Genomic DNA, 27688 nt, shown 5'->3' on the forward strand with positions numbered 1-27688 from the left:
GTATACATGGGGACGAGTGTCGGGCATCGTTTCTTTATTCCAGAAAGTGGTCCAAAAAGTTAAGAGAAGATATAATTGCCTTGCACAAACGAGGTAAGGGCTCTTTCACCTGAATGTACATGATTTTTAGTCAGCCGTGTCACGGCCACAGCACGACCGAAAATCGCGTGACCGAGAGGCAGCCATGACCAAGTCACGGCTGCATCTCCTGTTTGTGCGCCCATTCAGGCGTCCCAGGACCAGCGAGTATATGCCAAGCCCGGGATATCGTCAGATGGGGAGACAAAGTTTAACTCTGCTAAACTGCCTCCCCCTTTCTGCCGCTTCACCGGCTCTTAGCCAGGGAAGGGGGCAGGAGTAACTAGCTCCAGCCCCGTTCGCTTCCTCCTATTGCAAACAACTGGCAAGGGGCGGAGAGGAGGAGGGAACGGGGTGGGAGTTTAGCAGACATAGGAGTCTATGGGAGCCCCCAAATTCCGGCTGAAAGATAGTTCCTGAACTATCTTTTCTGGCCAACATAAAAACGCCCGACCGGAATGCGCACCGTATGCGCTATCTTTGCTGGCCAGCTGGTTTTAAGCTGCGGGAATAAGTGAAAAAGAACGCTAGTGGGTAAAAGCCCTTAAGGATACAAAAAGATATCAAATGCATTGAATGTTCCTAGAGATACAGTTGGAAACATAGTTCACAAGTAGAGATGAGCGAACGTACTCGTAACGAGTACTTACGCACCCGAGTACCGCCATTTTCGAGTACTTCAGCACTCGGGCGTAAAGATTCGGGGGGCGCCCGGGGGGCGGGGAGAGGCGCGGCGGTGCGGGGGGGAGCAGCGGGGAACAGGGGGGAGCCCTCTCTCTCTCCCTCTCCCCCCCACTCCCCACTGCTACCCCCCGTGCCGCCACGGCGCCCCCCGAATTTTTTCGCCCGAGTACGGAAGTACTCGGAAATCGCGGTATTCGGGCGAAAAAGGGGCGTGGCCGAGCACGTTCGCTCATCTCTATTCACAAGTTTCAAAGTTAAAGGACAATGGTTAAACGACATGGATGTGGCAGAAAAGAAACTATCACCGGCTGCCACCAGATTACAAAGCACACGAGTGGTCAAAAAGTATTAAGTGGTACAGAAAGAGAGTTGAGGTCAGAGTGGAAGGGAAATGTCAGGAACCCGGTCAGATGGTGTATTCCAATATGGATACAATAAGGGAAAAGTTGTAGGTCGTTGGCTGAGCGAAGAACACGAGGCATTGGTCATCAGAGATAAGAGCAGAGATGATGGTCCAGCATGTCTACATGAAACTTTACAGGCCACAGGTATGACCCGGGTCATATGTGACATTCACTATATGTAATTCTCTATTGCCAATTCATGTAGTATGGGAATTTCTCTGCTTCTGTTTCATCCATTTCACTAGTTATACTTCTCTGACTATACTTTGTCTAGATAGCAGAAGCAAACCACTCCTATAACTTCCTCTTAAATGTATGCAACCAGGCATGAAAAATAAGTAACGTTCAAAGGCAATCGCACAGATATCATGGCAAGAGGACATGTATCACCTTTACAGAATGGTGAATAGTTACTAGGGTAGGGAATGCAGTCTGTGAATGGAGCCTAGGAATGTTCAGAAGTAGCTCTCACTTTGGAAGACCAGCCCTGAGGGTGGAGACCTTGTACAGAAAACCCCACATAGACAGAAATATTCAAGATCTATTGGACTAATAGAGCAGTGGTGATGCTGTGGTCAGAACAGGAAAGTGATCTTAGCCAACAGCATTCGAAAATGGAAATTGTTTAATACATACGGAGTACTTTTCTACATGAAGCAGTGTGCTAGACATTCAGGTATCAGTAAACCAGAGAGACAATATATAGAACGTATCCCGACCGAAGGATCTTGGAATGGACTGGAGGTTCTCCGCACATTTACTGCTGCTGATAATCGGTAATGCTCTGTGTGTGTCTTGCCTTATCTTATACACTATATAGCTGTATGACCGGTCACTGACTATGGGCTATGATGGAGACTGCAGAATAATGGTAGAAGTTCTGGAACTAAATCAAATTAATTGTTATGCTGTATTGAAAGTCAGTAAAATTAAGGTGATGTGAATTATTATGGCTACCAAGTCTGCGTTATAAGTGATATCGTAAGGATGTGGACCATCAGTGAAAGGTCTAAATAAAATACTAATGTAATGACTATGGCTTATGTGCTAAGAAAGGACTGAATAAGGGCTTATTTATACAAGAATATATACGCGGCTGTGTAGTTGCGTTTTCATGCCCAGACGATATACGCGACTATTTGGGGCATTGGTTTCCAATGCATTCATTCACATCGGCAATTTGCAGCACGTAAAAACACCGCACCGTAAAAAATACAACATTTGCCAGCGGCTCCCATAGGCTCCTATGGGAGCTGGGAAAAAAAGGGAGGGGAGGGAGTTTAGCAGCGGCCGACGCTGTGAAAAGCTAACAGGTGCCTCTATTTAAGCTTCTGAAGTCCTTCCGAGGATTTATGCCGAGCGAGGGATTTCCAGGCTGCAATGTATTTTTTAGCCAAAACATTGCCCCTGACTGTGTGAATGGACGAGAAGACGCAAAGTAAGCTCGGGACCTGATAGTTGAAAATCGTCCATTCATGCGAGTTCCCAGAGCGTCCGAGCAAATGTAAAAACGCTTACACTCGTGTGAAGGAGCCCTGAGGGTTGGTTTACACAGGACAACTATAATTTGAATAGTTGCTTAAAATAGTCACTACGGCGGGTTTTTAGCGTCCGAACAACTGTTAGCAATTGTTGTACATGTTTGCGGTGGCTGAAGTGCGCACCTCCTTGCATGGTTTCTTGGCTAGCCATTGTAACCCTTACCTGTTTACACCCGATGATAATCAATTAATCAATAATTAATCAACCAGCAACTATTTTCAGGTGAGCTGAAACTGAGTGACCAGTAAACAAACTATTGTTCATCACTCAATTGATGTTTGCACAGAACAACGTATGGCGCATTTACACTAGCAGATGATCGCTCAAAGATCGCTCAAATGACAGTTTGAGTGACAGCTTTGAGCGATCATTTTGCATAATGATCAGCTACTCAGCTACTTTATTGCAATTATGTATGTAAATAAAGCCTTCCCTGAACGCAGTTAATAGCCCGAGGGCTCTTATCTGCGCTCAGATCCTTTGTTCTCCAAGGGGAAACAATGCTGTCAGCACTCCCCGTGGAGAACTTCTGATACGACTGAACAACGATTTTTAGGTTGGACTGAATTTAACGATCAGCTAGCAGTGGCCGAAAACCGCACGATTATCACTAAAACAATCGCCGATTAGTGATTTTTTTTTTAGCGATCGGCTGGTGTAAATGGGCCTTTACAATCGCTTTATCAAGTGATTATTCGGATGTTAGTTGTCTTGTGTTAAGCCACCCTAAGTCATAAGATTTGGGTCACACCTTTAAAGAGGTTGTCTAGGGTTAGAAAAACATGGATGCTTTCTTTCAGGAACAGTGCCACACCTGTGTGTGGGTGGTGTCTGGTACTGCAGTTTAATTCCATTAAAGTAGATGGTTCTCATCTGCGATACCACATGCAACCTGTGGACAGGTGTGCCGCTATTTTAGAAAGAAAGCTGTCATATTATTCTAATCCTGAACAACCACTTGGCATTTAATGACACGTATGCTTGTCATGACTGGTCAGTGCCTTATGAACAAAAAAAATAATGGCAAGGACAATCACGAAAATAAGCTTCATACAGTCCCATGACATAAAACAATATAAGCCTACACACATTGTGCAGCATCATGACCCTAAAAACTATAAGATGCTTCTGCAATGTCCCTTAGGGAGACCCCGGACACTTGACAGACGTGGGAGCTGAAAGGGTTAAGTGTTGGCTTGTCACAGCGGTACTTACCAGGCTCCTTTTCCCAGAGGGGTGACACGTAGCTAAGGCCAGAGCAAGATTGCAGGCCACCGTCGACACCCCTAGGATAGGGAATGCTAATAAACAGGATGATGGGGGTAGTAGTTGCCACGGGTGACGCCACCGTTCCCACACCCCGGTATGCTACACGGCGGAGAATAACCAGACACTGATTTCTAGTTCCTCGGGTCCCCAGAAATGGTTAGGGCCTGGTAAACTGTACTTGGAATAACTTTGGCAAAAACAATTATTACACACCAATTCAGGTACGATTCTTCACAGTGCAGGTAAAAAAGGAAAGCTAGAGGTCAAGGAGGATACACAGGATGAAACCAATCCTACAGTCCACGTTATCTGTCAGGTACTGCTCCTGGATTGGGAGTACTCCCGAGGAGGAAGGGGGGTAGAGGTCACTCCACTAGCAATTGTTTACTGTTAGGATTTGCACCCCACACTGGAGACGCGTGGGTGTGATTTGAATTGTACTTCTACGCGGTGATCCTAACTTTGGACGGCTGTGTAGGAAAAATTTGTGGCTTTGAATTAGTACCTCTGCACTGGGTCTTGCCAGAAAAAGTGGTTACTTACAAAGGCTCTCTCTTAGACTTAGGGCTCACTCCACTCACATCCAAACTACAGTCACTACGGGATATCTCTCCTTGTCCTCCATCTTCAACACAAGGAGGCTGAAGGTGCTTCCATGTGGCTCTGTGTTTGGTGGTAGACCAGTTGGAACTCTCTGAAGATGGACCTTTTCCTGCCTTCAAACACTCCTATTTATACCCTTACTCATACCACATGACATGACAGACTGATAGTTATATGCAGACAATGATTTTAGTGAAGTTAACCTCTCAAGTGCCACAGCTGTTCAACATGCAAACTGGAAATGGCATGACAGCTTTGCACAGTGCATCTACATAAGACACACATGTATGACATTTATGGAGGGGACCAGGATGATATTCTGGGACACTATACTTCTATACACCTCTATGAGTATTCAGCTGCTGGAAGCCTCATTCCAGGGACTAGTGAGGGTCTCAGCAGCGGGAACCCAACTGATCAATACTTTTGACATGTCAAAAGTTTTCTGAAAGTGCAGCTACTCTTTCAACCCCTTCCCACTCCAGGACGTACATTTACATGCACGCTCCAGGACGTACATTTACATCCTGGAGTGTCGGGGATATGTATGCAGAGAGGTCGCGGGGCCACCTCTCTGCATACAGAGCGGGCGTCAGCTGTTTAATACAGCTGACACCCGCGGGCAATAGCCGGGATCGGCTGTTCAACCGTTCGCGGCTATTAACCCTTTAAATGCCGCTGTCAATCCGCGGTGAGATCGGGGGAGCAGTGCAGGTGTCATGACTGCTGGGGGCCTTCTGAAAGGCCCCAGGGCTGCCTTAGCAGACTGCCTATCAAGCCATCCCCGTGGGGTGGCTTGATAGACTGCCTGTCAAATGGCAGTATGACGTAATGCTATAGCACTACGTCATACTGCAGGAGTGATCAAAGCATTGCATGTTAAAGTCCCCCAGGGGGACTTTAAAGTAAAGTAAAAAAAGAATCAACAAAGTTTAATTAATTGTAAAAAAAAAAAAAAGTTATAAAAGTTTGAATCACCCCCTTTTTGCCATATTGATTATTAAAAAATCTAAATCATAAAATAAAAATACATGTTTGGTATTGCCGCGTCCGTAAAAGTCTGATCTATCAAAGTAGCACATTATTTTTCCTGCACGGTGAACGTCGTTTGAAAAAAAAAATAAAGAACGGCAAAAATGCACTTTTTCAGTTACTCTGTCTCCCAGAAAAAATGCAATAAAAAGCGATTAAAAAGTCGATTAAAATGTATTTTAAATTGGTACTATCGGAAACTACAGGACATCCCGCAAAAAATGAGCGCTTGCTCAACTATGTCGAAGGAAAAATAAAAAAGTTATTGCGCGCACAAGATGACGGCAGAAAACCATTGAATAAAATTAAATGTCTTAGAAAAACAACTATACAAGTTTGGTATCGTAGTAATCGTACTGACCTATAGAATAAAGTTATCCTGTCAGTTTTGTTTTATTTTGTGCGCCGTAAAAACAAGACGCACTGAAAGATGGTAGAATGTCATTTTTTTTTCTTTTTACTCCACTTATAGTTTTTTAAATGTTTTTCAGTACATTATATGGTACTTTAAATAGCACCATTAAAAACAACAACTCGTCCCGCAAAAAACAAGCCCTCATACAGAAACGAAAATGGGGAAAAAAAAGGCTGCGTCATGGAGGGGTTAACATTAGAGATGAGCGAATATACTCGTTTCGAGTAATTACTCGATCGAGCACCGCGATTTTTGAGTACTTCCGTGCTCGGGTGAAAAGATTCGAGTGGCGCCGGGGGCGGGGGGAGGCGTGGCGGGGAGTAGCAGCAGGGAACAGGGGGGAGCCCTCTCTCTCTCCCTCTCCCCCCCACTCCCCGCTGCAACCCCCCACTCACCCACGGCGCCCCCCGAATCTTTTCACCCGAATACGGAAGTACTCGAAAATCGCGGCGCTCGGGTGAAAAAGGGGCGTGGCCGAGTAGGTTCGCTCATCTCTAGTTAACATCAATGTTTTAAATTTTGAAGTATATTGTTTTTCATTTTAATTTTCATTTAATTCATAATGTTTTATTCAGATAACAATTGAATTATTTGAGGCAATAAATAACTGATAAATTCATGTAAAACTACATTCACACGCAAGAAAAATGGTGCGGATTTTCCACTTTGAAAAATTTGCACCAAGATCTGCATCAAACTTTGCATTACACCTTTGATGTGAATTTTGACACGGATTTTGAGTCGGATTTGCAGCAGACTTCACGCCTTCAGCTGTGAATCCGCATTAAAACACATGTCAAAATCAACCCCAATGTTGTAATGCGGAATTTGCCATGTGTGAACGTGATGAAATTGTACTGGTAGATCGTCACTCATCTTTCCGTATCAATCTGTCCCCTTTTTGGTCCAGAGAAAGCTCATTGGATCTAAGCAGTTGGTCCAGTGTATTTCCTGACAAGCAGAGCTCATCATTATTCATTCTACTGCCTTTCACACCTATACTGGAAGGGTCTTTCATGTTCCTTGCTCCTTTTAGGACCAGCAAGGAAGCCCTTTGTTGTGGTGATAACAAAGTTACCAAGTTCATGAAATTATTTAACCCCTTCCCTCCCCGTGACATAAGGGTACGTCATGGGAGCGGGATACTTCCCGCAAAATGACGTACCCTTACCTCATAGGAATAGCGCGAGATCAGTAATGATCTCGCGCTATCCCGCAGTGGGAAGCGGCTGTCAGTCATAGCCGGCCTCCGGCTGCAGCAGCAGGGGTGCATCAGATATGCACCCCCTGCCATTATCACCTTTCCTGCCGCGATCTATATTGATCGCAGCATGGGAAGGGTTTACAGAGGGACCTAGCTCCCTCTGTGAAGTGGCCGGGCTCTCGCATTATAATCGAAGAGAGCCCGACCAATTGCCAGGGCAACAGGACGCCCTGTGTTGCCAGTGCCTGGGATCGCTGTATAAGCGATCGTAATGCCTTATCACAGCGATCATCAGTGCTGTGCTTTAAGTCCCTCAGAGGAACATAGATGGTGTAAAAAAAAGCTAATAAAAATGTACAAAAAAGAAAAATGTTTAAAAAAATGTGCTTTCTCATATTAGCATAAAAAAGGTAAAAAAAAATTTAAATGGCACATATGTAGTATTGACGCGTCCGTAACGAAATGTACAAAAAGTGTAACACACTTTTTTATTTTGTACGTCAAAAAGCGTAAAAAAATGCTAAAAAACAGGCAAAACGCTAATTTTTAGCATTTTGCCTCCCAAAAAATGCAATAAAAGTGATCAAAAAAGCTGTTTATTTCCCAAAATGGTACCAATAAAAACTACAGCTCGTCTCACAAAAAATAAGCCTTCACAGAGCTCTGTACATAGAAAAATAAAAAAGTTTCAGGACTTTAAATACAGCGAAATAGAAAAAAAAAACATTTCCAAAAAAGGAATTTTTATTGCAGAAAAGTAGAAAAACCTAAAAAAAAATAAGAATTTTGGTATCGTTGTAATCGTACGGACCTGCAGAAAAAAAATGTATTGTGTCATTTATGTTGCATGATTAACGCTTTTAAAAAAAAAATCTGCGGCAGAGTTGATGCGTTCTCTCCCTGTTATCATAAAAAATATAATAAAAGTTTTACATAGTCTATGTACGCAAAAATGGCACCAATAAAAACTACAGTTCGTCACGCAAAAAAAACAAGCCCTTATACAGCTGCGCCGACAGGAAAGTAAAAAAGTTATGGCTTTTGAAAAATGGAGATGAAAATCTGCCAAAAATCGTTGCATCCTTAAGCCCAAAATAGGCCATGTCCTTGAGGGGTTAAGCAAGCGAAACTAAATGATTATTGTTCAGTTTGAACATGAACCAATGACTGAACGATGAACAAGAATCATGCGGTTCTTCATTCAGTTTCAGCCGGCATTAAAAAAAAAATAGTGCCAGCTCGGGAAGTTTAAATGGGGAACACTAAATCAGTGATTCTCAATGTGGAGGGCATTTTTACTTTTCAAGGGGGTGGTGGAACGAAAAGGGGTGGAAGGGAAACATTGGAACAAAAAGGGGCGGTAGGGGGAGTGTCAGGGAAATTCAATGGTTCCGTCTATATGCTGTGATGCTCCAAATTAAAAGGTGGTTATGGCGGCCGCCGTGAGAAAGTAATTGACACAGAGATCAGAGCTGTGTCTATAAGCAATCTGAAGTTTATTCCAAAATCATCTTCCTTTTTACCAAAAGCCAAGGCGAGTGGCATTATGCCAATATACATGTATAGCAGTTTACTAAAGATTTGCATATTCATATACATTTATGGGAAACTGCCGCTAAACTTTGCACAGAGAAAGAAAAGAGGATATAAGATCTAAAATATAGAAGAAAAGAGGAATTTAGGAATTTAAAATGTAGAATAAAAGAGGATCTAAAATAAATTTTTAGCTGCGCTGCTGAGATGACCGTCTGATTTTTATTCCTGGAAATTATAAAGTGTGCATAAAGTTCATATAAGAAATGTTCATAGGAGACAAGATGAAGTATACAGGGCCCATAGCCTTCACAGGGGCATTCTGTATTTGCTTTGTTGATTTTTTTTTTTTGGCTTGTAACTATATTTTTCTAAAAACTAGTAGTGATACCCCGATTTTCGTTGATAATCCATCCGAAACCAATCGGTGAAATCCGAAACCGATGAAATCCGAGACAATTATTTCCATATGAATCACTTATGTGTAATGGGAGTTGTGTGCAGCCAGCGCGCCTCTATAATATAACGTATAACTTTTATAACTCCATGACTCAGCTACATATCAATCACACTTCATAACACTGGATAACCTACAGCCCAACCTAACCCGCTGATTGGCTGGAACTGCTTCAAACTTTCACTTGTGTGGATCTCTGGGCGTTGTAGTCTTAGTAGACGCTAAGTGTCTTTCCAGAACACTAATATAAATTACAACTCCCACAGACCCACACAATTGAAACTTTCAGCCAATCAGCGGCATTATAGAATACAGCGGGTTAGGTTGTTCTTTAGGTTATCTAGTGTAATTGATCTCTAGAGGAGTCATGGAGTTATAAAAGTCATACAGCATTATATGATAGAGCGACATAAGCAGTGCATTCTTGAAGCATACTTTATAAAAATGGCTGAGAAGAAAAAAAAGCCATCAATATTCAAATGAATACTTGAAATACGAATTCAGTCCTTCTCCTACAAACGGACACCTTCCCTTGGGCCTTGTTTGTGAAAAAGCATTTTAGAATGAAGCTATGAAGCCTTCAAGACTGAGTGATCATCTTGCAAAAATGCATTCAAACAATGTGGGTAAGCCTATTTCATTTTTTCAAAGTTTAAAGTCAAAGTTTATGAACCGCAGCACTGTAGGCAAGCTATTTGTAAAAACTGCTCTCAATGCTGACAAAGGCCTCCTTGCTTCCTATAAAGTCTCTATTAATAGCGCAATGTGGCAAATCACATACTATTGGGGAAACACTTGTGTTACCTGCAGTTAAAGAGATTGTCAGTACTATGCTGGGGCCGGACACGTGTGCCATGGTGAAATCAATCCCTTTAAATAATGACACCATTTCAAGAAGAATTGGATGTGGAAGAAATGCTTTTGGACATGTTAAAGAACACAGAATTTGTAATGCAAATTGACGAATCAATGGTTAGCAACGATGAAGCATTGCTGCTGGCTTACATTAGTTTCATTAATCAGAATGTAGAGGTAGTAGAGGAACTGTTGTTTACCAGAAATGTAACCACTAACACGAAAGGCTCCTCTATATACAAAAGAGTGGAAGAAATTTTCCAAGAAAAAAACACCCTTTTAACAAAAGTACTTGCTTGTGCAACTGACAGAGCTGCATCCATGATTGGTCGATATCGCGGATTTATAGCCCATTTAAAATCTGCTATCCTGGCATAATGGCAGTCCACTGTGTGATCCATCGGCAGCACCTTGTTGGTAAACATTTATGTGAGAGATTGCATGATTCTCTGCGCTATGTAATTAATGCTGTTAACAAGATAAAAGCGCACTTTTTAACTAATGTCTTTTCCGCAAGCTCTGTCAAGACCATGACGAAGAATTCGAATGCCTACTCCTATAAACTGAAGTGAGGTGGCTGTCAAGAGGAAAGTGCTTATGATGTTTCAATGAACTTTTTGACACAGTAGTCTAGTTTCTTTGGCCAATTGACCCAAGTCTTTGTGATGCAATCGAACTACGACGTCTTAAGGTTGCCTATCTTGCAGACATATTTGACAAACTCAACAAAGTCAACACAAAGCTACAAGGAAAGAAAATGAATTTCATTAGGGCTAAAGGTATAATCTCTTCCTTCATTGCCAAACTGGACCTTCATACCAAAAACCTGAGTCGACGCGAGCTCTGTCAGTTTCCAAGTCTTCAAGAAATTGCACACGAAGACAGAAGCAAACTTCAAGATGCAGACTTAGACATTTTTTGCTCACACCTCAAACAAGCCAAAGAAGACGTACAAACTTGGTTTAATGATCTCTGTACACTTGAAATACCAATGTGGGCACTAAATCCATTTTCAGCAGACACAGAAGAATTTCATCCCAGATTACAAGAGCAGTTGATCGACTTGAAACACAACAGCGAAGCCCAAGCACTTTTTCAACAATGTGGCTATGAATGTTTTTGGTTGAAAGTGAAGAATTTCTATCCTATCCTGTGGCAGGAAGTTAGGTTGCTTGTGTTAGCTTTTCCATTTACGTACTTAGTGGAGAGGGGCTTCAGTGCGGTTCAGCAGCTCCTGACAAAAGCGAGAAACAAATTTCAGATATGTGTAATGGGTGACTTAAGACTGCAGTTGACAAAGATAGAACTAGAATTTGCAAAATTGGCATCCGCTTATCAGGCCCAAGGCAGCCATTAATGACACAGATTGATTGTGGCAAACATTATTATTATTATTAGTCAAATTTCATTGTTCTTGCATCTTAATTAGTCTTCCAGCCATTAAGGATTAAGGCGTATCTTGCATTCTCTTTATATGTTGTACGTTTCTATTGAATGATAATTAAGGATGGTATTATTCCTTGCTTTCCCCAAAAAATTATCTTCTGCAATAAAATCTATTTCTTTTTGCATCCACAATTAACCTGTTTTTAAATATTTAGTTCCTACATTTTAGCAGCTAAAATGTAGCTGACTAAAATACTTCTTTGGTAATTTTTGGAGACATGTTTTCACAATTAATGCTAATTTGTTAAACACTATAAAACTTTCCAAAAAAGGTATTTGGTATTTTAATTTTTACTTTTAACTTTGTAAACAAGGTAGACTTTAACTGGGCTTAAACTAGTAAGGCTTGGGGGGCGCTGACCACCATCCCAATACCTAAAAAGGACGCTGGGCTGAAAAAGGTTGAGAACCATAGCACTAAACGATCAGTGAATGAGAACTGCATGATCCTCAATGAAAATCGGCAGTCTAAACAGGCTGCCCAACAGCCTATGAGTCGGAGATGACGCCACTAGTTTGTTTGCTCGGACAAACAAGAATGGAAAAGGGATATTACAAGGGGATGTCAACTGGTTTTATTCCTCCACCAATGTCTCTCATCTTGTGTTGAATGTAGAAACCCAGACCTTGCGGCGTGTCATACTGTCATTAATCACAGAAGGAATTAATAACAAGGATTATGGGTAATCCAAAGTACCCAGCTCAAGCACATTTATATTTTCGGAACCGTGAGTGTACTATGCCATAGTGCATCCACTCCTGCTGCCGTGAAACTCCCGGGACCCAGAGAATCGGATATCTGGGAAGCTAATCATTTGTCACATATCATTTTTGGTATTCATGAGTAGGAAAATTCATATGAAAAATAGCTTTCCTATTGGAGAGTCTTCTAGGGAAATATATCCGAAATGTTAAATTAGGTTTCCTTCAGAAGATCTGCGCATATACTCAGCTAGGCCATTGATGATGTCAAAAGCAGGTCAGCGGAGGTGAGACTCAGAGGAGGCTTTAAAAATTAACAGAATCTGCTTCCCTATTTGTCAGTGGCATCTAATGCCAGCCTGTCCCCTATTCCACATCCTCCTCGCTCCAGGACTACATGTAAAGACTTAATAGACTGGTATTTTATTTCTCTTTATTTTCATACTGTTTTGTGTGTATTTGTATGCTCCTTACCCTTTGTAAATATCTCCTTTTGTATATTTTTTATCTAAGCACTACAAACCCTTTTTGAAATAAATATTTATTAGTCGTTACTTGAACGCTTTAAGTGATTCATAACCCTAAAGTGTGTTATTTGTGTGTTGGCTGGTGGAAACCGAGGTGGCTAACCTACCCGTCAGAAACAGTCAGTGGTGGCAGCGAGCTTTATTGGGGCGTGCTAGGCCATGCAAGGTGAAAATTGTGCTCCATCTTACATGAGTGCAGGATTCAGGAAGCTGAAAATAATTCGACCCTGCGGTCTGCCCCTTGGTTCCATACGTCATAGGTTAGTGACTGTTAGATCTACAAACCCTGTCATCTGTGACACCCTTATAAATGTACCTTTTTCTGGTTAATTTATTAATACTTAATGCTACACTATACAATCACCTGTACTAATTAAATAGCATAGGTTACTGTAATTGAAGGCATTAATGTGTAGAGTTTATGTGGTGTTTTACAATATGATCAGCTTCTCTCTCCTCCAATGTCACACTGACAGGAGACCAGAGGGAAGAGAGGTTATTACAGCGCTGAAATCTCTGATTACGTAAATTTACCATCGGTAATCGCAAAGGGGTTAAAATATTGGTGAATTAGATTAGTGTCTTGTTTCCTTTCACTTTAATTGTATGGACAGACTTAGCAACCATAGCAGAACCGAGGTATGACAGTGAAGCAGATGGTCACAGAGCTAACGTGCAGTTTTACCGTAAATCAGTGCAGTTTTCAAATAATTATTATTGTCCAAACATTTTTTTGTAGGCAAAACTGCTGTTTATCTACAAAAAAGTGCAAACAATAATTTGAAAACAGCACTCATATTTGGTAAAAGGGCATGTTGGCTCAGTGTTGACTGCATTAGAGCTGGTTCACACTGTTAGGCTCAGTTAAGCATTTCCTCATACCCATAACTATATAAAAAATATATACTCACCACGGTGCCGGACCATCATTTCGGCATCTGACAGGTGACGTCAACGTGCCAGAAGACCCATAAGCCTGTCATGTGGGCTTGTAGTGTAGAAGGAGAATTAGAGCTCCTAATGAAGGAAGAGAAATAGGATGTCATAGGCATCACGGAAACTTGGTGGAATGATACACATGATTGGAATACAAGGCTTGAAGGATACAACTAATTTATAAGTAAGACTTATAAAACTGTTTGGGTAAGAATACAAGGAGAGAAAAACAGAAGGGACACTATTGTAGGCATTTACTAAAGGCTACCTGGACAAGCGAAGATGTCCAAGTTCTCAAAAGCATGACATAGTGATCATGGCAGATTGTAACTATCCAGACATTTGTTGGGAATTTCTCTCAGGTAAAAGTAATGGCTCCAACAAATTCTTATCCGCTCTTGCTATCCTTGAATTTTGGATAAAAAGGGGAGGAAGACCTGAGAAAACTCAGACCTCAAGGTTGGATTTCAGAAAGGCAGATCTCAATGAACTCAGAAAGAGGGTAAGAGGAATCCAATGGCTGGATGTTCTTAAGGACAGAAATGTCCAAGAAGGTTGGGAAATATTGTGAAATGAGATTCTCAAAGTACAATCGTTAAAAATCCCAAAAAGAGGGAAGAATGGGAAGCATTTAAAGAAACCAGGATGGATGAACACAGAACTTGCACACATGTTAAAAAGGAAGAAAAATATGTTTATCAAATGGAAAGTGTGGGGAGGATATATCTAAAGAAGAATATAATGCAGTCTGCGGAAACTGTAGGGATAGTGTCAGAAAAGCTAAAGCTGATAATGAATTAAGGCTTGCAACAGAGGCCAAAAGCAACAAAAAAGGATTTGGGGGGTATGTCAAAAGCAAAAGAAAAGTCAAAGATGCTAGTGGATGCTTACAAGATGAAAATGGTGAATTGGTTAAAAATGATGTTAAGAAGGCCAACGTTTAACCCCTTAATGACGCAGACCCTTTTTTTCCATTTTTGTTTTTTTCTCCCCCTTTTAAAAAAATTGTAACTCCTTTATTTATCCATCAAGGTCGCTGTATGAGGGCTTGTTTTTTGCGGAACGAGTTATTCAACGGTACACCCCCCACTGCCACCATTGCCTTCACCAATCCCCCACCACAACCAATTACTAGAAAAAACCCTTTAAAGTTCTGAACACCATTAAAAGCTCTGGCTGGACCTTAAATAAAAAGTTCATGCTGAAATGTCCTCCAATGTGGTTGAATTAAATCAATTCTACAGAATTTAGCATGGGCACAAAAATAGTATTTTCTAACAGGTATAAAGGGAAATGGCCTGCGGTCTAACTATTTTAATACGATTTTTTTCACGCCTAGTATGTGACTGTTTTGCTTTTTCTGTTTGTAATTTTTTTGCATTACTGATTGTAATCGTAAGACTGAACAGTAAAGGTATGTTCACACAAGCGTATTTGTGCAGCGTATTATGTATGCAACTTTTGCACACGTAATACGCAGTGAATAGAACCCATTGATTTCAATGGGTTCATTCACATGAGAATGTATTTTCATGCAGGCCCCAGTAGAAATAAATGATCCCCATAGAATTCCCAGTAGTAATAACGACCTCCGAGTCGGCAGTTGGCCGGGCAGCATCCCAACAGTCATTCCACTCACCCAGTCTGCAGGTCCGGTCCGGTGGTGGCAGTGCACAGTTCTTTGACCACTGACCTCTCCTTTCAATGCCTGCACTGCATACAGAATGGTGCATGCAGACACGTTGGAGAGAGGTCAGCAATCAGACTGCATCTTCGTCACCAGACCTGCAAACTGGGTGAATGGAATACTACATGGGCGACGGGCCACATAAAATGAGGCAGTGGCCATATTAGTCCCACAGCGACACATGTGGTCTAGGATATTACAGTCATTAATTCAACATTATCTGGACTGTTGGTGGTATCTCCTATCATTTTCCACTATGGACTCTTTGCCATTTTGAGAGGTTCATCAAGCCATGAGGATTGATTTATTCTCATCTAGCTTACATCTTGTATGTAGAAGAGCACATGAGCGTTGTATTCCTTGGCTGTATGTTTTTTTGCATAATCAACAGTTAAGATATTTGCATCCATTAAGTTCCATTAGACTGCTTTGCCTACTAATAATACAATGGAAATACATTTTTACTACCAATCAGGAGACCACGTGTCCGCAGTCCCTCTCCATCAACACATCCAAAGTGTGGAGGAAATTATGGGTTGGCAGTCGAACATGTTTTCCGTACTGTCACTCATCACAACTCTATAGAAGGTACAGAAAGAGGACAAACTTCAAAACTTGTCTCAACTTTAGCATGGAAGTAATGGTCGGAATAAAGGATAGAAATGGCAGACGTAATTTAGACCTGACAATCGTAGATGTGATGAAATCCTGACCTTCCCCTTAACCCTTTAATCTTCACCATTTAATTTTTGTTTTTCTTTGCCTCCGTGCATTTCAGCATTAAGATTTTTTTTTTATTGATGCTGCATAGGCCTCATGTTAAGTGCAAAAAATGGTATTTTTTTCCATGCTGTTTCAAGGTACATACAGTATAAATTATTGTGTAATGTATATCTTTTTTTTTTACAATACGAATATAGTAAGCAAGTGATTTTCAGCAGTGGCTTTTGTGTATTTTTTAAAGTGTTAATGCTTCCCACTGAATAGCTTGTAAGATAAACTCGGCAGGTTATTACCGTTGCGTGAATACTTAATAAGTGTAGGTTTTCCTGTTTTTATGTAATGTATCTTCAAAAAAATATATTTTATAACTCAATTTTTTAAAGTATTTTTTGCAGACTTTTTAAAAGTGATTTATAAAAAAATTTATGAAACTTTATTACCTTTTCTAAATCCCATTAAAAGGTTACTATTTTATGTTTATTTTGAAATTATGATGTATTAGCATACTCCTGTGTGCGAATACATTAGGATCTGTGTTACTATGATACCAGCTGTTGTCAGAGCAACACTTACGATCTAACAGCAAGCCTAGTAGTGTACAAACAGCCAGGGGGTCCTTTCTAGGTTCTCAGGACTGAATGCACATAGGTATCCTCGTATCCAATCGCGTCACCATTAGAAGTGCTAAGGTATTACATTGAAGGTGACCTATACCAATTTCATATTTGTTTTTACTTCTATTCCCAAAGCCATCCCCAAATGAAACTTGCACCATGGAGAGATTACATTTACCCGTATTACATGTTTTATTCCTTAAAAAAATAGTAGACTTTTTTAGATATTCAAGGTCACAGTTTACATCATGTGACCTTGACTAAAAAATGTAATATTTTATCATAAAACTATTTTTTTGAAACGTATGCTCCATTGTCTTCAAAACGAGCCCGAGATAAAAGCTCTACCAGAAGCAAAGCTATACATTTTTTTTTTACCTGGTATGCATAAATTCCACATTTTTTTCTCATGTTTGAAACCCTGCTGTATGAATACTGCGTATCTCTGAGGGCTAAATCTCTAAATTACTTCATGTCTTCTACCATTCTATAAAATTTATGGGAAATCTGAGACTGTTGGGTTGAAAAGTTCATTTTTTTGTGATGATTTGGCATGGAATGAACCTATACACTTCAACATACAATAAAGTCATATCTACATGCACCAATTCAGTTGTTTAGATATCTTTGTCCACATTGGAATAATCTCATTCTTATCAGATAAGACTTCATTCACATACACTTTACATAGAAGTTCTCTATTCTGTGCTAAAATTGTATTGGATCCCAGAGGAAAGCTGAGACATTTCATGAGAAGGATTTGCTTGTATTCCTCTAATTTGATCTTCTCCTGATTTTTATAAGAACTTTGTGATACATTTTGTAAATGTAGCCTAAAGCTGGCCTTACAATATAGACTTTAGAAGGCCAAAGAGGACAGTTCAGACTAGCTGACCATTTTCTGAAAATTGTCAACATTTTTTCACGTTACACGCAAATACTTGCAATACAATTGATGTGCTGGGTTGGCATTACTCATTGTTGTTGGGCACAATTTTGGAAAGTCATTCATGACAACCCATTAGACTGGCGCAACCAATCAGACTCCCGTGGTGGGGAGCAATGTGGTGATGGGGAAGATCCCCACTGTTTAGCCATTTGGAAGTTAAATGGCCAGGATCACCGGTCTCTTTAATCCTGCCCATTGTAGGCAAGGGTCAGCTGGTCAAAACAGCTACCACTTGCTGCACATGAAAAGAGCATAGCATTTGCTGGGATGTCTTGTTTTTAAAATGTCACAAAGTTTGTTGCAATCTCAATCCAGTAACTGGGTGTTGTACAAAATGACTCCACATTTCCAGACATACAACCCAATTCAAAAAAATGCTGGGACGCTGTGTCAAGTGGAAATAAATGTTAAGAAATAATGCAATGATTTGGAAATCTCATATAATACTTTTATTCACAACAGAACATAAACACATAGCAGAAGGTGGAAGAGAGACATTTTTCCACTTCATTTTTTTTTTAAATTAACCCTTTAGTGTCACAAAAATTTAACCCTTTCCAATCCAATTTGTATCCTGGTTTTCCTAGGGGGCTTACTCTTTTTTTGCCATTATACAACAGCGCTATCTGCTGGTTAAAGCCAGTACTGCATGAGGTAACACATTAGATAGGCTCTGACAGCAGAGAGGCTGGCAATATACAGTAAGAGAACCCCGACGGATGTCTTCCAACATCGGAGTTGGTACAGCCTTAAATCCTAATGTCTTCAGAGGTCAGACAGTGGATTGGAAAGGGTTAAACCAGCCATGATTCTGTAATGCAAATTACAGCATGGACTCAAGAATACTTACAGAAATCATTGTCCGTGAACACAGTCTGCAGTGCAATCCACAAGTGCAAGTTAAACTGTATCATGCAAATAAGAAGTTATATACCAACACAATCCAGAAACGCTGGCGTCTTCTCTGGGCCAAAGCTCATTTAAAAAGGACTGAGACAAAATGGAAAATTGTTTTGTGGTCAGATGCATCAAATATGAAATTATTTTTGGAAAACACGGACACCGTGCCCTGCGGACTCAAGAGAAGAGCTACAATCCAGCTTGTTATCCCTGCCCCACCTTCCCCAGCAGAAGGGGAAAAGGGGAATGGAGGTACGGGTGTAACAGCACACCCAAAATCTCACCTCAAATCGTAAATGTGAAATTGCATTGCAACATCAATAAAGAGAATTACAAAAAGTTAGACAGAATTAACAAAGGTAAAGCTTAGGGCAGGAACGAGGGGGAATAGAAGCTCTGCTTGTTGATCCGTTCACAGAGATAAATGGAAAATGCATTGTATTAAGGAAGTATACACCTTGGCTAATGGGTTTAGCTGAGGGGTGGAGGTTATCTATTCTTAAATGAAATCCACTTGGCCCATGTTTTAAGATATTTTTCTACCTTTCCATCCTGCAGAAGTCTCGTTTTTTCAAGGCTGCTAAGTAGGCTGATCTTGTTTAGCCATTCCCAGATGTTGGGAGGATCCGTTTCCTTCCAGCGTCTGGGAATTAGTATTTTGGCTGCGTCAATTAGGAATGGGAGTGATGCATTTCTCTTTCCTGTTAAGGTCAGGGGGATTATGTTGAGCAGGAAACATTTTGGTGGGAGTATTACTTCTTCTTTCAGAATAAGTGAGAAAATATCAGGTCACCAAAAATAAAGATGAAAATAACACAATAGAACCATAGGGCCTGTGGCTCTGATGGTGATGCAACACAGGCGTATGTGGTTCACCATCAGGCCCTATCGCTCTATTTTGTTATTTTCATCTTTATTTTTGGTGTCCTGATTAGAGATGAGCGAGTATACTCGATAAGGCAAACTACTCGAGCGAGTACCTGCCTTATGCTAGTACCTGCCTGCTCGTCTCTAAAGATTCGGCTGCCGGGGCAGGGAGCAGAGGGGGAGGGCGGGGAGGAACAGAGGGGAGATCTCTCTCTCACTCTCTCCCCCCCCCCCCCCGCGACACCCTGCTCACTCCCGCAACTCACATCTCACCCGCGCCGGCAGCCAAATCTTTAGAGACGAGTGGGCAGGTACTCAAATAAGGCACTACTCGCTCGAGTAGTTTGCCTTATCGAGTATGCTCGCTCATCTCTAGTCCTGATATTTTCTCATAGATAGGGATTTTGTAAGGCTGGATTATTTATCTATATGCCAGCATTGTAGAGAGAACAGGTTTCATCTTCTTTGGTGCTTTGTCCCCACTGCTGTGGGATTATACCACAATAGTGTTTTTTGCTATTGTGCATACACTATCCAATTTTTTCTGGGCTGAATATAACCCTGTTGCTCTTGACAACTATAGTTTGTCTCTCTATTGCAACTATGGCCGAATCACCCCAGGGCAATTCGCCACATGATTCACCTTGCCAATCATTAAGGCTGGTGGTATCCTATGTTGGCTAATTAAAATCATTTACTTTTTCTAACAAAATCCGAATCTTTGAGAAGTTGCATTTACCCCTGCATCTTGCGAGGAGGATGTTGCACACTGACACTTCAACACTTAGTTGTTAGTGTCATATTTGACACCAAGCTATTTGTCCTATGACGACAAGGGCAAATTATCTTTAGACCTTTTTACTCAGTAGATCCTAATAAGCCTGACTGGTGATAATCAGTTTTTTGACATTATATACACAGTTGGTGCACTACACTGGTCACAACTGGTGGACTATCAGCTGATGATGAACTGTTTATAATAAAACAGGGAAACGCGTCGAGCAGTTTTCTTTTTGAGCTGTAGGCTTCTTTTTCAAGAAGATTTATGTCAGTAGTACGAGCCATTGAGCCGTGTTTATTTCTAAAAACATCTACTGTCAGAAACATGAGCCGTTATCTCATATGATAAATCACACGTCGGAATTAGCCATACTGATCTGACACTCATAATCATTCTGCCCTCCATCCAAAATTGCCATCATATATTGGATGAGCAGAGCGATTATATTGGCATTGTGCCAAATTATCAAAAAATTTATCAGATGAGTTCTTAACCTTAAACCATTAATGGTTTCAAATTTGGTTACTCATCACTGTCTCCCTTGTCATAGTCGTGTTTGTTGTTTGTTGGCCCATATACGTTCTTTAAAGGATAATAATAAAGTTATTTTTTGTCTATATCCGTCAAGGGCTTCTTTTTAAAAATAAGATTTCGCATTCTTTGCACTTCGCACAGGAAAGGCTGTAGATGTGAGCAAGAGAACAGAATATGTGAGAGTGTACCTTCCACTATGAGACATCTCCAACATAGAGGAGGGCAATTTGGATTGATTTTGTGGAGAAGATCTGGGGTCTTGTACCATCTGGAGAATATTTTATAATTTAGCTCTTGGTATCTATTGATGTTGATACTGAGTGCAAATTTTTTAGGATGGTCTTAACTTCATCAGTGCTATGCTGAGATCGCTCAACGATTGCTGTATGAAGGATAGTCTGTATTATATGTGTGTGTAGTACAGTTTAGAGATAATCCCTCTAAAGGGGTAGCCTTTTCCAAAGAGCTTATGAACAGGCAAGTCATGGTTGGTATTAAGGATGTCTGACTGAAAAACAGATACTGAGTCTTTGATTACATCATAGCCCCTTTCATTGAGTTGCTGTAAACATAGCGCCTTTTAAAAATCTTGTATTGAGATGAACAGGTTATTATGGAAAAGCTTCGAAGATGGTGTGTTGGGATATTTAGAGTGTTCCAAAAGGTAGTTTTTTAGTTGTTTTAGTTTGTTTGGCATTAAATTTAAGAAAGGAGTATATCCGCTTATATAGGGTATGAATCTGCATTTTTTGTTTAATTTATGCCAGATTTTAAAGGGGGTTGCAGTGAGAGGTTTAGTGATTTCTTTCAGCAAGGGTTTATTATGCGGGGTTAACCAGGATGATGAGTAGAGCTTGGTCCTTAAGGGTTGGCGTTCTAGTTCGGTCCAAAGTTTGTTAATTTAGAGGTGTGTCAGGTCGATCATTCGGGCTAAGTGAACAGCATTTTGGTAGGATTCAAAATCATGTAATCCTATGCCCCCATGATTTCTGTGTTACATAGTTTGCTCTGTGGCCTTTATCCTGCCAGATAAATTGGTAATATTTTTCTATAGAAAGGACTTGTAGCAGGTAGAGGACTTTTTTGGTACAACTATTATTTTAATTAGATTCTTCCTTCCCAGCCATGAGGTCTGGAGTGTTATCCATGTGCCTAAATCTTTTTCAATTTTGTCTAGCAGTGGAATAAAGTTCCGATTGTATATGTCAGACAAGTCTAGGGGGATTTTAGTTCCTAAATATGATACAGGGAACAGGTGTTTTTGAATGGGGATATTTTAGATAGATGGGCCCACGTAGTCTTATCTAGCTCTGATTTTGAGAAATTAAATTTAAAATTTGAGATTTGACCAAAAAGCTTGAATTCTCTCAGGAGTGGTTTGAGAGAGGACAGGGGTAGGCTATGAATAACAGGATATCATCTGTGAAGGATGCTGTCTTGTGTTCTGCTCGCCCACATTTTAAACCCCTGATATGTTGGTTTTGCCTAATTCTTCCCAAGAGGACTTCCATCGAAAGAACAAATAAAAGAGGAAGTGGGCAGCCCTGCCTTGTACCATTCTTAATATTGGAGGAGGGGGAAAGGTTTCCGTTAACTTTAATTTCGGTTGAGGGTTTTTTGTAAAGGACCATGATCTTATCGATGAAATTGTCCGGGAAACTAAATTTCTGTAGAGTCATTTTGAAAAATAGCCAATTTACCCAATCAAATGCCTTTTCTGCATCAGTAGTGAGAAGCGCTAATAGGGTCTTGGTGTATCTGGCATTGTGTGTCTGATTTAGAAGTCTAGTAGTGTTGTCTTTCACTTCCCTGTGGGGGATGAATCCCACTTGTTCTATGTTGATGAAGTTTGGGAGAAGCAGCTTAACTCTGTTAGCGAGGATTTTTGCATACAATTTAATGTTATTGTTGATTAGTGAGATTGGCCTGTAGCTGCTGCAGAGAGTATTGTCTTTCCCTTCCTTGGGAATAAGGGAGATGTGGGCTGTGAGAGCTTCTCTAGGGAAATCATTTGTGGTGTTAATGTGGTTGAAGTGTTTGTGTAAGCCCGGGATTAGGGTGTCTTTACATGTTTTATAATAATGGAGCTGAGGCAATCTAGGCCTGGACTGTTGCCTTATTACAAAGGTCAGAGTAGTAGGCACAGAATGTTTTTTGGCTATTTCCTCTATCGTGTGGTGAAGTTGGTGCTTTTTATCTTTGATTTTAGTGATAAATGTTTTAGAGTTCTGCTTTTTGATCAGGGAAGCTAGTCTTTACCCACACTTGTCTGATAAGGCATAATGCTTAAATTTAGCATAGTAGAGATGTTTTTCAGTCTTTTTTTAGTTGAGCGATCCGCTTAATTTTGTGCGTAGATCAAAGAGATCTTTTTCTATAACGCACGGTTGTTTTTTGTGTTGTAGTCCTAATTTTTTAATATGTTAAATTAGGTCAGATTTTTCTTTGTCTCTTTCACTTTTTCTTCTAGAACCTATTTGTATTAAGTGGCCTCGCATTACTGCCTTATGAGCTGCCCATAGTATTGCTGGTTTTGTGAGGTAACTTGCGTTATCTTTAAAAACATGTCTGGATATATCGTTGGATAGTAGCAAGGTCCCTTCTGTTTTGGAGGAGGCTGTCGTTTAGTACCCAGTAAGTTAGGCATCTTTTTTGTTGCTGTAAAGGCTATTTCTGGGGAGAAGGGGGCATGGTCCAAAAGACGAATTAAGTCGTAGGATTATTTGATCACAGAGCTGAGTAGATGGTGCGGTATCTAGATGTAGTCTATTCTGGAGTATTTTTCATGCACTGGCAAGAAGAAAGAAAAGTCTTTTGAGTAGGAATTCTGTATCCTCCAGGGGTCAACCAAATTTAGCTCAGAAAACAGTTTTTTTTTATTTTCTTTAAGTTTAAGATATGAGGATGTGCCATTAGATGTGTCGATCGAGGGCTGAAGGGGTACATTGAAATCGCCCCCAAGTATTAGATGTCCTCCTTTAAATTTTTGCTAGCTGGTCAAAAATTTTGAGAAAGAAGTTTACTTGATTGTTATTTGGGAAGTAGATATTTGCTAGGGTGTACATTTTATCAAGGATCGTGCCTTTGAGGAATATATAATGTCCCTCTGGATCTGATTGGACGTCCAAAAATTGGAATGGGAGATTTTTATTTAAGATCGCCATGCCTCTATGTCTTTTAAGTGGAGAAGAGGCATTATACCATTTAGTGAATATTTTGCTCTTCGATAAAGGGGTGTAACTCTTCTTAAAGTGCATTTCTTGTAGAAAGGTGATATTCATTTTGTTAGTTTCTAAATAGTGTAGGATTTGGGATCTCTTTTGTGGGACATTAATGCCTTTAACATTAAAGGAAGCGATATGTAGCTTAGCCATTAATTATTCTAAGGGTTGGGTTTTGTTGTATCTTAGGATCAGCAGTGCTTGCTAAGGGTGAGGGGAGCAAGTAATCAAAGTTTGGGGTGGGAGGCCCGCAAACAAGGTAGGAACATTTACGTTCTTATATTGTCAAGGTTTGATGGGATCAACTGAATGGCCCAAATCAAATTTGTTCAAATCGGATCTCCAAGGGTAACCGAAGATACAATTAAAAAAAGAGAGAAAAAGAGAAAATGGGCAAATTGTATTCTTGAAAAACATGAAATCACTACTTATCTCCCCAGGGGGGAATGAAAGGTTGTAGATACGCGTAATGTCCCATCTGGTTAAGGGTCGAATAGTCAAGGTCTTCTTCTGGGGGATCTGGTGTGGTGGGATTCCATTTTTCTCATCTTCCTTGGCTTATTTGGGGTGATTTGTGTCAAGGAATCCACTTTGGAGAGAGGAGGCAGGTCAAGTGATTCTTCCACTGATGTCAAGTCTGGGATCTGGATGTTGGAAAGGTCTAATTTGTTTAAGACCAGGGGAAGGTCTTCCAATGTTTTGATAATCCAGGTTCTGTTTACACATGAGATGGCCAGGCCAAAAGCGAAGAGCCATTTATAGGGCATTTATTTTTCTCTCAGTGCTCTTGTAAGGGGTTGAAGTTGCCTTCTTAGATCTAAAGTAAATTTAGAGACGTCTTGGAAGATCTGGATTTCTTTGTCATCGTATTCTAATCTTTTGGCTACCTCGGCTTTATATAAAATTTCTTCTATGGTTTTAAAGCTTTTGGAGGCAACAGAGAGCATCATGTGGCCTGTCCGATTTTACAGACCTGGGCCTAAAACCCTATGAGCCCTTTCCAGGCCAAGATCCGTGCCTTCGTCTCTCCAATATGCTATTAAAAATCTGGGAGAGGGTATTAAAGATCTCTTTGTCAGGTACACGTTCTGGAATCCCCCGTATACATATGTTGTTCCATCCGGAGGGTTCTCTAGATCATCTATGTGGATTTTTTGGAGGTAGAGTTCTTTATGCTTGTTGATCAGGATCTCCTTATCTTTCTCTGCATGGGTGATCATTGTGGCACATACGTCCTCGAGGGTGTTGATTCTAGTATGTACTTCTTTTATATATTTTTCTACATCTAATATCTCTTCCTTAACCGTCTGCATGAATTCTGTAAAGAGATCTTTGATGCAATCTTTGGTAGCAGGCATGGCCTTCATGTATTTTTTTAACTCTGCGTCAGAAACTATCTGCGAGTTGTCTTCAGATTCGCTTTCTCAACCTGTAGGGGAGGCGGTGTAGAATTTATTATCTTCTTCAGGTGGCATCTGTTTTGGCTGGTTTATATGTAGGGTACCATGAGGGGATTTTCAGCAATTTTTTGCAGGATCCTGGGGTCTTTTTGGTGTCTTAGATTCTCTGGCGTTTTCAATATTTGCTGTTTTTGTAAGCTTTCCCATTTGGCCTGTCTGAATAACGTTACGCTGGGAGAGAAGGGAATGGACTGTGTTCACATACTACGTTTTATTATACCAGGTTCTTCAGGTCTAGTGCCTCTATAGGTAATTGTAGATTGTAATACTGCTTTTCCACCACTGTGTCGTGCTAGAGCTTCCCTATAGTAATTCAAAGGGAGAAAGCAATCCTAATTAGAAGGCAGAAATGTAATAAACCGCAGAGGAAGTCTCTAAATCATTTTATTCACTTTTTTCTTTTTTCCTTTCCAGCTGCTCTCCTCTGCAGCCGCAATGGAGAGCCTGCTGATCCGTGCCCCCACACAAGATGGCGGCCACCTAGTGTGCAGGGGGCTTCCCTACACTGGGTCAGCGGCCCCACAGAAATGATTACTGGGCCACAGAGCCCTCTGTCCCAGTCTCAGAGAGGAGGGGAGGTGATCTCTCACTCACTGCAGTCACCGGAGCCTGCAAGGGTGCGCTCGGTGGCGGGAAGCAGTGTGAAGGAGCCTCTTCCTCGGTGCTGGCATCAGCGGTGCCGCCGGCAGGAGCCCCAATGATGCAGGAGAATCTCCTTCACCCTGCCAGAGAGGGTCAGGAGCGGCGCCCACCGCAGGCTGGTATGTGGGAGAGCCTGAGATCCGTCAGACTGGGGGGGGGCTGTAGATGCAGGCCGGAGGCTCCTGGGCTACAGCTGGCCGGAACGGGTCGCAAGCTATTGCCACAGGATGGCAGGAGGTGCAGCACTGCGGAAGCTCACCTGGCCTGAGGAGGGTTAGTGTGACCCGTAATGCTCTCTTTTAGGGGCAGAGGAGGTGCTGGAACTTCATTTTCCTACATGGGTAGCAGGTGCGATGGAGCCCTGCGATTTCTCCCTTCGGCTGCTAGGCCATGCCCCCTGTCCCAACTTTTTGAGTTGTGTTGCTGCCACAATTTCTAATTGAGTTAATTTTTTTTTTTAAGAAAAAGAAACATGTCTCCCTTTCACCTTCTAATCTGTGTTCTATGTTCCGTTGTAAATAAAATATGGTTATATGAGATTTTCAAATCATGGCATTCATTTTTTCTTTGCATTAATTTACATTATACACAGCGTTCTGGCAATTTTGGAATTGGCGTTGTATTTAAAGATGCGAAAAATGTATCGATAAATGTGTCACATTTTAGACCGGAGGAGGAAACAAAAAAATGCCAGAAAGGTAGCAACAAAAATTTCCTTTATGCTTACAAACACGTTACGGTTCTTTGGTGGGTCGCTCACTGGTTTAAGGTTCCTGGGACCGAATCACTGGTTTAAACCAATGCTGATTGTTTCTTTTTCTATTCACAGGTCTCACCATTCATACCATCGCTCAACAAGGTGAGATTCGACCTGTAAAAGAAGATGAAATTCTTAAAAGTCAGACTATTTCTGAAATTCCCTTAAACACATTAGACATGTTACAGATTTATGGCCTGTTGTATTAACGAGAAGGAGAATTACAAATTATGGATGCCACACAAACACATATTCCAACATGCTAGAAAAACTTTGTAAAGCAAATATTTCTTTCTGTCTGCTAAACTCCCTCCCACCTAAGGCTGCTGCCATGGGCCAGCGTAAAAACGCCCGGAGCTATATTGGCCGGCCGGGCTTTTTTACGTCTCATAAATATGCCCATATGATCTGATGCATTGAAATCCAATGCATCAGATCACAGTGCATATCGGGCGGCCGTGAAATGGCCGGGCGATATGCGCTGATGTGAAAGAAGCCTAAAGCTGATAAGTGAGCTTAATCTAAGAAAAAAAAAATCAGGATGCGGTAACTTACTGTGTGACTTCACTAATGGGTAGGTTGCAAACTTGAATATCAAAGATACTGTTTATAAATAAGTAAATGAAGAGATCATGCTAAGTATGCATGTGCTCTCTCCCTTGTCCTATAAAGTTGTGTTTTTTAAAGGATTTTTCCAAGTTTTTTTTTTCTTATAGGCTGCTCATGCTAAAAAAAATTAATAAAAGATCCTCCACTCATCCATCCCCAGTCCCTACAGCATCAGCGAGTATCTCCATTATACCTAATCGATCGCTGAGGTCTGTGATTGGCTGCAAACATAACCAATAATAATACTATTAAAAAAG

At 40.9% G+C, this 27688-nt stretch overlaps 1 protein-coding gene across 2 annotated transcripts in view; it reads left to right on the forward strand.

The window, feature by feature from the left end:
• Positions 1–1651: 1651 nt before the first annotated feature.
• The window catches only part of ADGRE5 (adhesion G protein-coupled receptor E5), a 367255-nt gene continuing 341218 nt past the window's right edge, over positions 1652–27688 (forward strand). The window contains exons 1-2 of one of the 2 annotated variants that reach the window (XM_066593215.1): positions 1652–1942; positions 26895–26924. In XM_066593215.1, coding sequence (XP_066449312.1) covers positions 1900–1942; positions 26895–26924 — 73 coding nt within the window. In that variant the 5' untranslated portion in view covers positions 1652–1899. The remainder of the gene's footprint in view (positions 1943–26894; positions 26925–27688) is intronic. The other variant, XM_066593217.1, reaches the window with a different exon arrangement.

Source organism: Eleutherodactylus coqui, chromosome 2, assembly GCF_035609145.1.
Source record: "Eleutherodactylus coqui strain aEleCoq1 chromosome 2, aEleCoq1.hap1, whole genome shotgun sequence".
NCBI classification, from domain to species: Eukaryota; Metazoa; Chordata; class Amphibia; order Anura; family Eleutherodactylidae; genus Eleutherodactylus; species Eleutherodactylus coqui.